We start from the raw sequence: 14997 nt of genomic DNA, 5'->3' as shown, positions 1-14997 counted from the left end.
GAACTACCTAGTTCGAGCCCGTGTAGCCGCGCTGCACGGGGTTCGAACCAGCGGGGTGTTAAAAATGGCGGCTCCCCGCTTATGCAAATGAAGCCCGGGAAAGTCAAATCCCGGGCATCATTTGCAAGTGCGGTATGCCTACATTACCCTCCTAGTTCGAACTAGGAGGGTAGTGTAGACATACCCTGAGAGACTTTCCCTGCCTCCTAAGAGGTTTATTAGCAAGTACCAGGAAGGGGGTAGAGAGACTGCAGTTAGTTTTTAAGGCTGCTCAAGTTGCAGGTTCTGTCTGGGAACAGTCTATTCCCATTGGGCTGATTAGGGAATCTTCGGGCTCTGAACAGCTGTTAAAAGCCTTTCACATTACTGGAGAGAGAAGGGCATCTGAGTCTTGGACTGCTCAGTTTGTTCAGCCGCCCAGTGGCAGGAGACTCCGATTTTTATCTACGCTCAAGGGTGATGTCAGTCACTGAGCTCGCTGTTGGTATGACTCAGCCACTTTCCCTAAGCAAACATGGCCTTCCCTGAACTAATCTGTAACTGGCTGATTACCCAGGCACTGAGTTTATGAACCTTGTTCAGTACAAGCCTCTCCTTTTTTGAACAGGGACTTGCTTGTATTTAAAAGCCTGGTGTGAAGGCAAGACTGTCAGCTGTAGCAATTAGCCCTGACGATGGTTCTAATGGAAGAGCTTTTCTTCCTCCAGTTCAGATGAAAGCCAGGTTTCCCGTTCTAATCTTAAAAGCCGCTGGTCTTTATCAACCATGCCCAAACAGGGTGGAGGAGACAGCTAGCTGTGCATGGGGCTTCTTGTGTATTAAAGGAAGGCACTTAGACTCATTTTTAAGTCTCGTCCACTTTGTATCTTTCATGCAGTTTGTAATTTGTGCTTCGCTCTATGGGCTGAGTGAAATTGGACCAGTTTCTCCTCTGTCGCTTTCCAGTTCTTCCCTAGTGTGGGGCTGTTTGGGATTTAAACAGCCATCTTCAGTGTCCTGGACCCCACATGCGAAGGCATTTATATAATGAATGTTCCTGTTTACTTCTATACAGTTACTTTTTAACACAAACACTTTGGACTTAAAGTTCTTCAGTAACAGGATTCCCACCAGCTTAATCTGGACTAGTTAAAATCAGTTAATTGCTCCATGTACTTACAGAGTGGGAGTGTGACTTTATCAAAGTGTGGTGGCTTGTTATCAGAGGGAGACAAGATCTATTTCTTGCCTCTCTCTTCCTACCAAAGACTTTTGAGCCATGCAGTTGAATAAACAGAGCAGCAGAATGTAATACTGACCTAAGTGCCCTATGAAGACTCATGTATATAAACCGCTTTTTGCGGAAAATTATGACTATGGGTCAGAGTAAAAAGCCAGAAAGTACAATTGGAATTTAGTCTGACCCCCTGCATAACACAGAACAGAGATCCACCTTTAAATAATCCCTAAAGTAGATCTTTTAGAAAAACATCCCATCTTGATTAAAAAAAAAAAACGTGTCAGTGATGGAGAATTGGTAAATTGTTCCACTGGTTAATTACTGTCTAAATTTGTCTAACGTTTACTTGCAGTTATTGGATTGTCAGACCTTTCTGTTTCCCGTGTAGGTATTTCGACTGTGATCAAGTCACTTCTTTAAACTTTTCTTTGTGAAGCTAAATAGATGGAGTTCCTTGAGATTATTGCTCTAAGGTAGATTTTTCTAGTCCCCTAATTATTCTTATGGCTTGTTTCTGAACCCTTGCAAATTTATCAAAATCCTTCTTCTATTATGAACACCAGAATTCAACATTGCATTCCAGCTGCCAAATACAGAGGTAAAAATGCCCTGTCTCCTCCTACAATAGCATGGTTGCCCGCAATGAACAAACTGGAAAAATGATTTGAGGTAAATAGGAGTTCAATAAGAAGAAATGCAAAGTATTCCACTTAGGAAGAAACAATTTAATGCCACTAAAATGGGAAGTGGCTGTCTAGCAAGGAGTACTGCAGAAAGGGATCTAGGGGTAATAGTAAACCACAAGGTAAATATGTCTCAGCAGCGTGACACTGTTGCAAAAACAGCAAAAATCATTCTGGACTGCATTAATGGGTGTGTTGTAAGCAAGGCACACTAGATAATTCTTCTGCTTTTGTCTGCCTTGATTAGGCCTGAATGGAAGTATTGTGACCAGTTCTGGGCACCACATTTCAAGAAAAACGTGGAGAAATTGGAGAAGGTCCAGAAAAGAGCAACAAGAATGATTGAAGATCTAGAAAACATAACCTATGGGGGAAGACCGAAAGAATTCGGTTTTAGTTTAGAAAAGAGAAGACTGAGAAGGGACATGAACAGCTTTCAAGTACCTAAAGGGTGTCTCGAGGAGGGAGAAAAATTATTCTCCTTAACCTCTGATAAGAAGCAGCAGATTTAAATTGGAACAAGAGAGGTTTAGATTGGATATCAGGAAAAACTTCCTACCTGTCAGGGTTAGGGATGTTAAATTGCAATTAATCAACTAACTGAGCAGTCGATGTAATTTTCATCCACTACTTGATTAGTCGATAACGTACATTTAAACTGCAGTGCCCACAGTGGGGTTAGCTCCCAGGGGTGAGCTTGTGCCAGCCCCAGAAGTTAACCCCACAGTGTTTCTGCACTTTTATACATAAGAGCTGCTGGGCTCTTACTACATTTAAAAGGCAGAGCCGTAGTGTCCCAAAGCCACCGTGAGCGGGACTGAATTAGTCCCTGCTCATGCCAGGTCCCGTGCTGCACCTCTGCCTCTCCTGCCACCCTCTGGCAGCGTGGAGATGGTGCTGGGGAGAGCCTGCTTTTAATCCGGCTCTCTTCCTCCCCTTGCTGCCTCTGATATAGAGGCAGCAAGCAGGGGAAAATGTGAGTAGTCAACTCGACTACCCGTTAAGCCTAGGCTTATTGGATAGTCGACTGTTCTTTTACATCCCTAGTCACGGTGCTTAAGTCCTGGAATAAATTGCCCAAGGAGGTTGTGGAATCTCCTGTTTTACTATGTATTTTAGAAATGTGCATCTGTCTGAGTCCATTTGTTCAAGAACTCCTAAAAGTAAGAGCTAGGACCAGCAAATTTGATATGCAGTTTTTTCTTATAACTTAAGGGGTTGGTTGTGCCAAGGTGATGGGATGTGTGTGGAATTTGATTTTTCTCATAAAATGGAGAGAGAGAGGTGTGATAGGAGGGAGTTATACTGCAGAATGACTGCGAGGGGCCAGTGGTGGGTACCTGGACGGCTATAACCCCGTTGAACCAGCAGGGGTCAGAGGTGGAAAAAGGGACAGCTATATATGTCAGAATGCCTGTCTGTTTGTCCCCCAGCTGGAGGACATGCACCTCTCCCCCAGCTGTGCCTGCTGCAGCAGCCTTGGTCAGGCACTTCTCACCTGGACCCAAACTGCTGTGAGACACAGCTGGGGTTGTCCCCTCTCCCTGGGGCAGCCTGCATCCTGAACCCCTCCTCCCCAGACCCACACCAAAAAATTGACTTTCTGAGTTGAGGACCCGAGCAGTACCAGATGAATCTTCTAGGTGGAGATACTTAAGAGCAGATTAGACAAACATCTGTCAGGGATGATCTGTGCTTAGCCCTCCTGTGAGGGCAGGGGACTGGACTTGATGGTCTCTCGAGGTCCCTTCCAGTTCTAGTGTTCTGTGATTCTATGGAGAGGGCTGGACAAGGTAACAGGAGGTCCCTATCAGCCTGTGTCCTTCGTTCACATTAGGCTATTAAACACGTAAAACTCCTGCTATGTCTCAGCTGATGCTTTAGAATCAGAGCGGAGTAGCCTCTGTAATCTCCACGCGAGGCAGGCAAATGGAATGGATACTTTCAGTTCCTTATGACTTCTTCTGTCTGCGGCTTGGCCGGGTTCAAAGAATTACTTGTGGTTTCCAACTTGCGGAAAACTTTCCTACTTGTTCCCCCTTTTTTGGGTAGGCTTTAACCCTTAACTAGCTGTAAGATGAGGATCCAAAGTGCACGATATGCTACGGTAGATGGTGGTTGGGAGCAGCTCTGAGGAAATGGTGAAAAGGAGAAATCTCAATAGGTTACTACAAGGTCGTCTGTACATGTTGAATCTGTAATGACGCCCCGTGTTCTGGGCGCTGCTGTCAGGGACTCTGATGTGTGTGCGGTTAGTTGGCCATCGTAGCTGAATCGCATGAGGATCAGGAGCTCAAATGGAGGCAGGGGGATGCCTCTGTTTGGACAAGGGGATGTTCTCTTAAAGCGAATGCTGTTTGTCTTCCCTGATCTACCCTATGTGTATGTTTCCGACTTCCGCTTCTCTTCCCCCCCCCCCCCCCATTCAGCCCCCATTCACCGGACACTTCAGCCAGAAGTGTCTGGTGTCGAGAACATCTTGCTTGTGCTCAGGGAAGTGAATACCTTGCACGTGTAGGCTCCAAGCAGAGCATGTGATGTCTATCAACAGGTCTGAATGAGAGGCTTTTCCGCTGGAAAGTTGTTTGCTAGTTGGGTCCTTGGATCTCTGCCTGTGTAAATCCTTGAAAAGTTAGCTCTTGTCCGTGCTCCCGGCAAGAGTGACGCTGCGTAAGAGAAGAGTGTGTGTGTTTGCAGTAAGCTTCATGTGACAGCTTTTAAAAAGTCTTCAGAACTGGCCCCTCTGGTTTAGGGGAAGGTGGGATTCTCTCTCCCGTCCGCAGTAAGGACCTTGTTTGAGGTGGTGTCAGTCAGTACTCTGTGCAGTTTAATGGCCGCCTCTTCCTCTCCTCTTGCAACCCTCTGGCTGCGTTCACTGGGAAATGTCTTGTTCTCTCTTCTGTTCCCTAGTGCTGCACCAATACCGACACATCTTGGGACTGTGGCAGCCGGACATTGGCCCCTACGGGGGACTGCTGAACGTAGTGGTGAGTACAGAGATGCCCCAGAATCTTATGGCATCAGTTTCTCCCAGCTACCCATGTTGTACAAGTGCCTTTTAAACTTGATGCTTCTCTCTTTGGCGTAAGTTGACACTTCCCACATTCCCCATATGCAGGTGAGAACATAGTAATCAGAGTGAACAGGGCTGTCTCTCCCTCACTGCTCCAGGTGCTCAGATGGTTAGGGTTGCCCCAAACACAGGGTTGAGCCTCTGAGCATGTTGGCTAGTAGCCATTGATGGACCTATGCTCCATGAAAGTACCCAGTTCTTTACTGAGCTCTGTTGTGTTTTCTTCCATCGCAACATTGCCAGGCAACGAGCGCCCTGGTTAGTTGTCCAGTTCTGTTAGCATGTGAAGAGAGACCACCGTGCCGATCTGGCCTTGTGTCTGTTGCTGACTCCTTGCTCTCCACGGCCACTTTCCCATTGTGGGTGAGAATGGGATGAGGTTTGCAGTAAGGGGTGGGAAGAAGAGCTGGCTTATTCACATGTTTTAGCGAGTGAAGGAGATCCTGGCCTTCCTTACCCACTCTGGTGATAGCGCCCAACAATTTGTTATCCAAAAGCCAGACAATTATGAGGCTAGAAAATCTCCCTGTAAGAGAATTGCTGGCAATCTGGACTTGTCACAAACCAACTGGCGCCTGACAAGCCTCGGCGCGTATCTGGCATCAAGCTGCTTGCAGTAAGAGATGTGACTCCTCATCTCACAAAGCAAAGCTCTAGAAGGATGGTTCTTCCCTCTGACGGAAGCGGCACTGTCTATATTTGGGCTGTGATCTGGGCTTTGGGAAGCAGCTGTCTAGCGCTGGAAATGCATCTGCCTGAAAACAGCTGCAGTGCTCTGGCGAGAGCCACCTCGCCCCCTAACTGGAGAGGTTTGGGCCCGAGGCAATAGCTGCTCCTCAGTGAACGAAGGATGGGGGAACCTGGATTCCATTTGTTTCTCCCACCTCTTCACAGGTAGATGGCCTGTTTATCATTGGCTGGATGTACCTGCCCCCTCATGACCCTCACGTGGACGACCCAATGAGATTCAAGCCCCTTTTCCGGATTCACCTCATGGAGAGGAAATGTGCGACTGTTGAGTGTATGTACGGCCACAAGGGGCCCCACAATGGCCATATCCAGGTGAGCTCCAGCCCACGCGCACTCTCCCCTTCCCCAGGATACTTCGCTCGGACACCGGAGAGGCGTTTGCATTTCCTGGGCCTGTAAATAAGTATCCAGTGGGAGAGGATGTGACGCCGCAACCGTGATGGGTCCCACACGAGGCTTTGCTCTTTGTGTCTACCCAGTCGGCTTTGGTTTAGTGATGGATGGAGGTCATTTGGCCATCTCCTGGTCAGTTCTGATCTCCAGCTTGCTTTCAGTGGTGCCCTTGCATTGGTGAGGATGGATCAGCCAGCACGGGGGACACCAGTGTACGGGAGTCAAGGGAAGGATGCTAGACAGTCCCATGCACTGACCTATCACTGTGCACACTTAGGGCCTGTCATCCCATGTAGATGCCCAGGGGAGCAAGTTTAAGCTAATCCACAGGGTAGGCGGCATGTTTAAGGAAGAAGCTCTAGGGACACCCTCCTCCTTGAAACAAAGCTCGAATGCAGCTTGAAATTGGGATTCTTCACTGGAATGATCCACGCTTGCTGCCTTTCCCCAGCACATGGAGCTGCTGCAGAAAGAGGTTAAAGCACTTAGTCTCCATCTCTTGCGGTCACTTATTAGGTCCCGCTGCCTCGTTGTGGCCAGAAGGCATTGGCAGAGGGAGTAAATCTTGCCTTCCCTCATGTCGCATTAGGATTCTCTCTGGGGCAGCCTTTGTTATGTTGCTACAGCTGTCGGCTTCTAACCTGAGCTCTCTGACTCCCCTTCCCAATAACTGCAGATTGTAAAGAAGGATGAGTTCTCCACAAAGTGCAACCAGACAGATCACCATCGAATGTCGGGAGGAAGGCAGGAGGTAAGAGCGTCCCTTCCAGCCTGGCTGGGAAGTCTGTCACTTGCATATCCATCTAAATACACTGGGGGTAACTCCGTGGGTGAGCCACACCAGGATGGGGTGGTACTGGCGTGTCCCTGTGACCGGTGTGCTCAGGATGGGAGCTGGGATTCTCGCCCTAAGGCACCAACTAACGTGTAATTTTATATGTATTGGAAAAAGCAAAGCTGATTGAATAGTGCCCATCTTGGTCTTTGGGGAGTCTCTAACGGATGAAAATAATTTGTGGTTTGAATTTGCCTGAGGCAAAATTTGCAAGTGACACAATTTCTCTTCCTGCTGATGCAAAGAGTGTCAGGAAGTGGCTACTCTTGGCATTGTGGCTTCCCCTTAAAAATTCTCACATGCGGGTTAGCATTATGCATCGCAGGATCCAAAGGAATCTTCTGGTGCTGAGTAAGGCCTGGCTCCAGGCTCCCATCCTTGGGCCTGGCTCAGCAGTCAAAGGATAAAATCCCCTTGGCAGGAGACCTCAAATACTGGAGCCCGATTGGTTGCTTTGCCGCACCTGTTCCCAAACACAGCGGAGGGGGCGAAGGACAGTTTCGATCAGTGTTCCAAGGTCACGAGATAACGAGCAATCCTCCGCTGCCCCGTTGCCTTTCAGCACGTGGCAAGACTTAGCCCACAGTGTTGTCCTCCTTCCTGTGCCATGTCAGACCCCTCAGGTTGCGTTTGGCAGCCCATTGTGGAATAAGGCAAGCCGCCTTCGCACGCTTCACAGCACTCGCAGGCTGCTGAAATCTGTGTGATGTCAGGCCAGTCACAAACCGGCACAATATTAAATACCAGCCAGGCTCGTGTGCCTCGTTGTCTTGTGATTATGGTAAGTGGGGCTTTTACTACCTGTCTGCAGAGATGAGGGATTAAAACGTTGCTTAGCAGCTCAGGAGTGATGGTAATTAGTAATAGTAATTCAATACAGCGGTTCTGCCTTCAAGAGGGAAAAGCAGGTGTGTCGTGTGACAGCTTCTCTGTTAACTGCTGTGCAGCGTAGTGATGCTCATTGCTGAGAAGTTCAGTGAGGGTCCGTGTAGCTAAAATCGGACTCTGAGTTCTCGTACTTCGAACTGTTCCATCTGTGAAGCTAAAAATCCAACCCCTCCCCCACCCTCCCCGGCGGTTCCCAGATAAAGAACTGATGGCATTGTAGAGACAGGTTTTTGGTCGGTTCTGCAGCAGATGAATGATGTGTGTACAGTGCTTTGGAACCAACGTGTTGGGTAAGTGAGAGAGAAAGTCGGTCACTGGAGGTTCCATGTTTACAAGATGAAAAAATACAGGTTCAGAGTAGGGATGTAAGTGACTAGTCACTTCCCCACCCTGTGTTGCCTCTGTATCAGAGGCACCAAGGGCAGGGGAGCAGGAGCTGGTACGGGGGGGAACCAGCTTAAAGGCCAATTCTCCCCCCCCCCCCCCCCCCCCCCAGCACTGTGTCTGTGGGAGGGAAGGGGAGGCAGATGCGCGGCGTGGGAAACTGTGCAAGCGGAAACCGAAGTAGTCCCCGCTTGCTCAGGTTCCCTGCTGTGCCTCTGCCTTTGAAATGTGCAAGAGCCGCAGTAAGCTCTTTTCCATTTCGAAGGCAGAGACACAGTGGGATAGCGAGCAACCCTCTTCCCCCCCCCCCCATTATTGACTAATCAAGTAGTTAATGCAAATTCCATTGACTACTTGATTAGCTGATCACTCAAAATTTAACATCCTTAGTTCAGAGGCTGATATCTTCAATAGGCTGCTGTTGTCATCCCATTGTAACTCACCTTGAACAACGCGAAGTCCTGGGGCACCTTTATAGACTAACAGATTTATTGGAGCATGAGCTCTCGTGGGCAAAGACCCCCTTCCTAAGAAGCAGATGCATCTAACAAGGGAGCCTTTGCCCACAAGAGCTCATGCTCCAATAAATCTGTGAGTCTATAAGGTGCCCCAGGACTTCTCATTGTTTATGCAGATTCAGACTAACATGGCTACCCTCTGATACTTGTCGCCTTGAATGAATAGGTTTTCAGAGATTGCTCAAAGCTGCTGCTGAGATGCTTTGGAAAGGTTTCCCAGAGCTCCTGATGGATTTAGGAGCACAAATAAGTCAGTGGAATTTATTTCCCTCCATCTTTTAGCGTTTTTGACAGTTTTCCTTCTTTGTGATAATCCATGCACCATGTAGCCTGATCTGGGGGATGTGGTTCAGGACTGAGACAAAGTTGGGGGTAGAGCTCCCCTTTCAGGAAGTGCTTTGAGGTCTGGGGATGAAAAATGCTGTATAAAGTAGCAGGTCTTTTTTTCTTTCTATAACCTGTTGAGCACATGGGCTTTTTCCCGCTAGCCAAGTACCTGAATTCTGTTGCATGGCCAAGAGCGATGCTGCGCAGCTGAGGCACCATCACAATTATAAATTGTCTGCAAGCGGCTCGTTGGTTTTACATTTCTCCTCTGTGTGTGGCTGCAGGAATTCCGGACGTGGCTGAGGGAAGAATGGGGCCGGACTCTGGAGGATATCTTCCATGAGCACATGCAAGAGCTCATCTTGATGAAGTTCATCTACACCAGCCAATACGAGTAAGGTGACCTGTTCTTTCCTAACCCATTGGGGTTAAGGGCATCTGAATCTGACCCAGTACACTGCTGTGGTGTTGGATCAGTTTTTCTGGTTAACAGATAACCAGGTTGCAACACATGCAAACAATCTTTTTCCTTCCACAGATTTGTTTTTAGGGCCTATGCTGCTTGTGGAGAGGGGGGTATTTTCCGAGCAGATAATAAACATATAATAGTCCTAATCAAGTGCATTATCAGGATTATGATAGTGCCCCAGGAGGTTAATTTGCATAGGGCCCTTTGGCACTGAACACTGTACAAACACATGCTAAGTCCGTCCCTGTAAGCATAGTGAAAGTAAGGTGCAGTGAGGGACACAGCAATAGGCTACATGGTTACTCAGAATAACTGTGCCCCCAGTCATGGCTTGCTCGAGACATTCCTGTGCCCCGGGCAGCAGGCGCGCGACTCATGTGCGGCTCCACCCCGGTGCATGTGCGGCCCCGGTGCGCTGCGCACCGCGCACCTTACAGCTGCAATTGGGCGCGTGGTGCCTGATTGCAGCTCTAAGGGGTGCCGCGTGGCCCCAGGCGTGCAGCACCTGATTGCAGCTCTAAGGGGCGCCACACAGCGCCCTTACAGCTGCCATCAGGCGCCCCCCCCCCAAAGGTTGGCACCCGAGGCAGCTGCCTGGCTCGCCCCCCCCCCCTTAATCCAGCCCTGTGCCCAGTAGATAGCTTTGGGTCATTTGATTATCTAATCTTAATAATACAGGCTTCCCACCATGGCAAGGTGCTGTCCCCAGTGCAGGATTCTCTGAATGGCTTTGAGACACTCATTAAAACACCAAGCAAAGAGATCGCCCTAGTGTTCGGGAACCTGAATGTGGAAGTTGGAGCTGGAAGGTCTCATAAAGAAGTAGCGGGGTACAAGGGCCTGGGTTTACAAAATGAAAGCGGGGAGGTGTTTAGTTGAATCCTGTGACTTCCTCTTTACAAACAGGATCTTCACCCAACGCCCTAGACCTTCATACACAAAGATGTTACCTGACAGGTTGGCTAGGAACCAGATTGACTGGTAAAAAAGGGATAGAGAATATCTTATTGCCTCTATATAAAACCATGGTACTCCCACATAGTAAATACTCCATACAAATGTGGTCGCCTCATCTAAAAAATGATGTATTGGCATTGGAAAAGGTTCAGAGAAGGACAACAAAAATGATGAGGGGTTTGGAATAGGTCCCATATGAAGAGAGATGAAAAAGACTTGGACTTTTCAGCTTAGAAACGAGGAGACGAAGGGGGATAGGATAGAGGTCTATAAAATCATGACTGGTGTGGAAAAAGTGAATAAGGAAAAGTTATTTACTTGTTCCCATAATTAAGAACTAGGGGTCACCAAATGAAATTAATAGGTAGCAGGTTTAAAACAAACAAAAGGAAGTTTGTCTTCACTCAGCTCACAGTCAACCTGTGGAACTCCTTGCCAGAGGATGTTGTGAAGAGTAGGACTTTTAACAGGGTTCAAAAAAAGAGCTAGATAAGTTCATGGGGGTTAGGTCCATAAATGGCTATTAGCCAGGATGGGTAGGAATGATGTCCCTAGCCTCTGTTTGTCTGGAAATGGATGATGGGAGAGGGATCAAGTGATGATTACCTGTTGTGTTCACTCCCTCTGGGGCTTTGGCCACTGTCGGCAGACAGGCTACTGGGCTAGATGGACCTTTGGTCTGACCCAGTATGGCCATTCTTCTGTTCTTAATGATGCAGCAATAAAGGAAATTGAGTGTCTGACTCAAGGATCTCTTGGTGCTGATTACTAGAGGACACTGATTGCTAGGGATGTAAAATCTCATTTAACCAGTTAACCACTTAAACGGGTGCTACTCTGGCTGGGCCTGCCGTAGGCGGGCAGCTGGCCCAACCAAGCTGGAGCAGCCCTTCCTCTTCTCCCCCCCACATTGGGTAGGGGGCTGCTCCAGCCAGGTCACCAGTTAACCCTTGACATCCCTACTGGGTGCATAAGGCTTCTAGGGATCCATTCACTAGTTTGCCAAAGTGTTGTGTGACCACTGAAAGCCTGTGTCACTGGTCATTATTGTCATTGTGAAATGTATGTACAAATAATATGTAAGGTGGGGGGGGGTGTACACGTCATTTTCATTGTGAAATGTGTGTACAGATAATATGTAAGGGGAGGGGGGTGTATCTGTACACTAGAAATAATCTTTACGAGGTTTGTGAGTTGGTGCCAGCACTAGAAGTGGATAAACAAGTTTCTTTCAGGCAAAAGTTTGTCTGTCTATGGAAATTGAGGATTGTATACTTCATTGTGAAATATTTCCAGGAGATTTTTTACGCTCTGATCAAAAAGCTCAGATTGCAAAGTCTCCAGGGGAAATTTCAGACCAGGAAACAAGCAGGGTTATCCTGTTTTGCACGTAAAAACAATGGATATTTTGACCTACTCCGGCAGGTACAGAGACTCAGTCGGCATCTTTCACTTAGGAAGTAAGTTGACAGAGAGCTTGTTTCATGAGACAAGGATCACAGCTAGAAGAAATGCTGGGAGAAGGACTTGAGGCAGATGGATTTCATTAGCATGACATCCTGCTCAGGGCATCCAGGACTGTGAGCCAATTGTTATCCTGCCTCAGCAAATGAGTGCTTTGGTGCCACTACACTCTATCTGCTCCCTGATGCACTAGCCTGTCTCCCTTGCCAGCCATATCTTGACTATGCTGTTTGCCTTGCAAGTAACAATCTGGGAATCCCCAGTCCTTGAGCTTCCCCAGAGATGTTTCTGCAGTTTCCTCTTGCTGGACACACAAACTATTAGGTTTGCTGTCCCCGAAGAGACAGAGCACACATCAGTCTGTTGGGTTACCTGAAAGACTCACTTCACTTTAATACACGGCATTGAGAGGGTTTGGTAACAAAACAAGCATTGGTTTATTAATAAAGGACAGAGGTTCAAATGATAGTCAGCAAGAGAGAGAGTCAGTTACTGACCCAACAAAGCACGTCTTCTAGTGCCTAAAGCCTAATTCTAGCCAGTTACAATCCTGCCCTAAGTGGTTTTCTTGCATCAGTTTACTGGCATCTCCAGGCCAGGGCAGCCAATGGTCACAGATTGAAATGGTGCTAGTGATAGAGAACTCAAGTGTTTTGTTACCCAAAGTGTGTTGTCCCTGCCTCGAGCAAGGAGTAGTGATAGAGATGCAGCCGTGTTAGTCTGGTGTAGCTGAAACAAAAGACAGAACTATGTAGCACTTGAAAGACTAACAAGATGGTTTATTAGGTGATGAGCTTTCGTGGGCCAGACCCACTTCCTCAGATCATTATTGTTAGTCTTTAATGTGCTACATAGTTGTGTCTTTTGTTTGAGCCAGGAAGGTTTCCTGGCGTGCAGACTAGGCTGTTGCTTTGGCTTTGTTTACTGTAATATGTTCATTGTCCTTTGCTGCTGGTCAGACAGGAGAATCCACATTCCTGTGTCTAGGGTAGGCTCCGGGTGTGCACCTCTTCCCAGAGGCATTTTCAGAACATTAGTTCTTGCACACACCCAAGATTTTTGGTGCACTACCTATACATATTTCACACTGATTTCTGGGACCAGCTTGTCGCCAGTGTGTGAGAGATCTTACATGACCCCTTTTAGACTCACTGTGACTTCAGTGTGTTGAGTAGGGATGTTAGGGTGTGTCTAAACTACATGGCTCCGTCGATGTAGCCATGTAGATTAGGCTGATCAGCAAAAGGAAATGAAGCTACGATTTAAATAATCGCGGCTTCATTTAAATTTAAATGGCTGCTGTGCTGAGCCAACAAACAGCTGATCAGCTGTTTGTCGGCTTAGCACGCTAGTCTAGATGTTCCCACGCTGACCTGAAAGCCCTTTATCAACCTCCCCGTTATGCCTCGTAGGATGAGGTTTACTGGGGAGGTCGATAAAGGGCTTTCATGTCGACGGGAGCATCCAGACTAGCACGCTGAGCCGACAAACAGCTGATCAGCTGTTTGTCGGCTCAGCGCGGCAGCCATTTAAATTTAAATGAAGCCGCGATTATTTAAAGTAATTTAAAGTAATTATTTTAGTAATTGTTTAGCTGCAACAATTTTTAGCAGTGACATCCTGCCTTCCCCCCTGCACTGCTGCCTCTGTGAGGCAGTGGGGGGTGGGAGGGAAAGCAGCTTTGTGTACTTGCTCCCGCCAGCAACTCCCCCTGCACTGCTGCCTCTTGTACAGAGGCAGCCAGGGAGGGGGGGTATGCATGTAGTCATTTGGCTAATCTTTTAAACGACTCTACGCTAACCTCCCTAGTGGTGAGGGCAATGAGTTTGTCAGGCCTAATATGAGTAATAGTACAGTGGGCCCTCTTCCAGTGGCTCTTACCATCAGTGAGACAGGAGGGCATCTTGTGAGTTAAGCTTAGGCTCTAGTGCTTGAGTTGTGATTGTATGTTACACGTAGCCCTGTGTTTGTAGCACTTCTGCTGGCTGTCAGTTGAATCTGTTCTGTTAGAGTTGTTGGTAGCAGAAGCAAGTTTATCTAAGTGCTGTGTGCTGAGCAGAGCCGAGTTCTGCAGCGTAACCGGTAAAGCTGAGGGGTACTGCTCCTTTGGGGAAAGGCGATCTGAGAACTCTGTAGGTGCCCAGTGCCTCAAGATGGGACACTTCAGGGAGATGCCTGAAGGACTTGAGGGTTGGCGTGTCTCTCCCTGACCCGTGAAGAGAGAGTAGTGCCGCCTTCATTGACTAGAGAGGCCTGAGGGGGACATGCTTGTGGTGTCAAAGGCCCATGGTCTTGAAACTAATCCATGATGGGCACAAACAAGGTTTCTTCACATCAAGGTGCCTCAAAGCCCTGGACACCCCCAGGAAGTATCACAGTTTAATGGATAAACACTTTCCTGAGCGCAGACCAGGTGAGTCCAGCAGCCAGCTATTCGCCTCAAACGTAAAATGAAAACTTAAGACCTTTGGTAGCTCCACTATGTTTGCATCTGTCTGGAATCAGTGGAAACTGCAGGACTTCTGTGCAGAACAGGATTGAAGCATTTGTACAGAAGGAAGGAGAACACCCTGAACACGCTTTGGAGTAAAATAAAAACTGTCCTGCTTGAAGCTGCCAAAGCAGCGATTCTGAAAAGTCAGCATTTGATCGCAGGATAGCGTATGGAGAAGGGGTTTGAGCTGGTAGAATTATGAAACAGAGTGAAAAAGAATGGCTTAGAGACTGAAAACCGAAGGCGAGAATACAAGGAACCAAGCAGATGCAGTGGGTATTGAGAATATTATCTTGTAATTGCACACAAGCCAAGTTTTTTGCTCTGGATAATCCACAATTGCACAAGCAAGTGATAAAAGCAGAACTTCACTCATTTCAGAGAAAGAAGGCTCACGTGTGATCAAATCATGAACCTCTGTCACATCATTGAGAACTACAGGATTGCATGAAAAACCGTATTCCATACCATCTGACTTGACTGCTGGTATCTTCGGTGGACAGACATGGGGATTCCAAAGAATCTCATTGAACTCAAGTCTCT

At 47.7% G+C, this 14997-nt stretch overlaps 1 protein-coding gene across 2 annotated transcripts in view; it reads left to right on the top strand.

Moving 5' to 3' along the window:
* The window catches only part of FBXO31 (F-box protein 31), a 50527-nt gene that overhangs the window by 20655 nt on the left and 14875 nt on the right, over nucleotides 1-14997 (top strand). For both annotated transcript variants that reach the window (XM_075939931.2, XM_075939930.2), the window contains 4 exons: nucleotides 4813-4889; nucleotides 5870-6037; nucleotides 6795-6869; nucleotides 9355-9464. In XM_075939931.2, coding sequence (XP_075796046.2) covers nucleotides 4813-4889; nucleotides 5870-6037; nucleotides 6795-6869; nucleotides 9355-9464 — 430 coding nt within the window. The remainder of the gene's footprint in view (nucleotides 1-4812; nucleotides 4890-5869; nucleotides 6038-6794; nucleotides 6870-9354; nucleotides 9465-14997) is intronic.

The sequence above is a fragment of the Pelodiscus sinensis genome, chromosome 12 (genome assembly GCF_052426305.1).
Source record: "Pelodiscus sinensis isolate ZL-2025 chromosome 12, ASM5242630v1, whole genome shotgun sequence".
In the NCBI taxonomy this organism is placed as follows: Eukaryota; Metazoa; Chordata; order Testudines; family Trionychidae; genus Pelodiscus; species Pelodiscus sinensis.
This window is presented reverse-complemented; position numbering and strand designations above follow the sequence as displayed.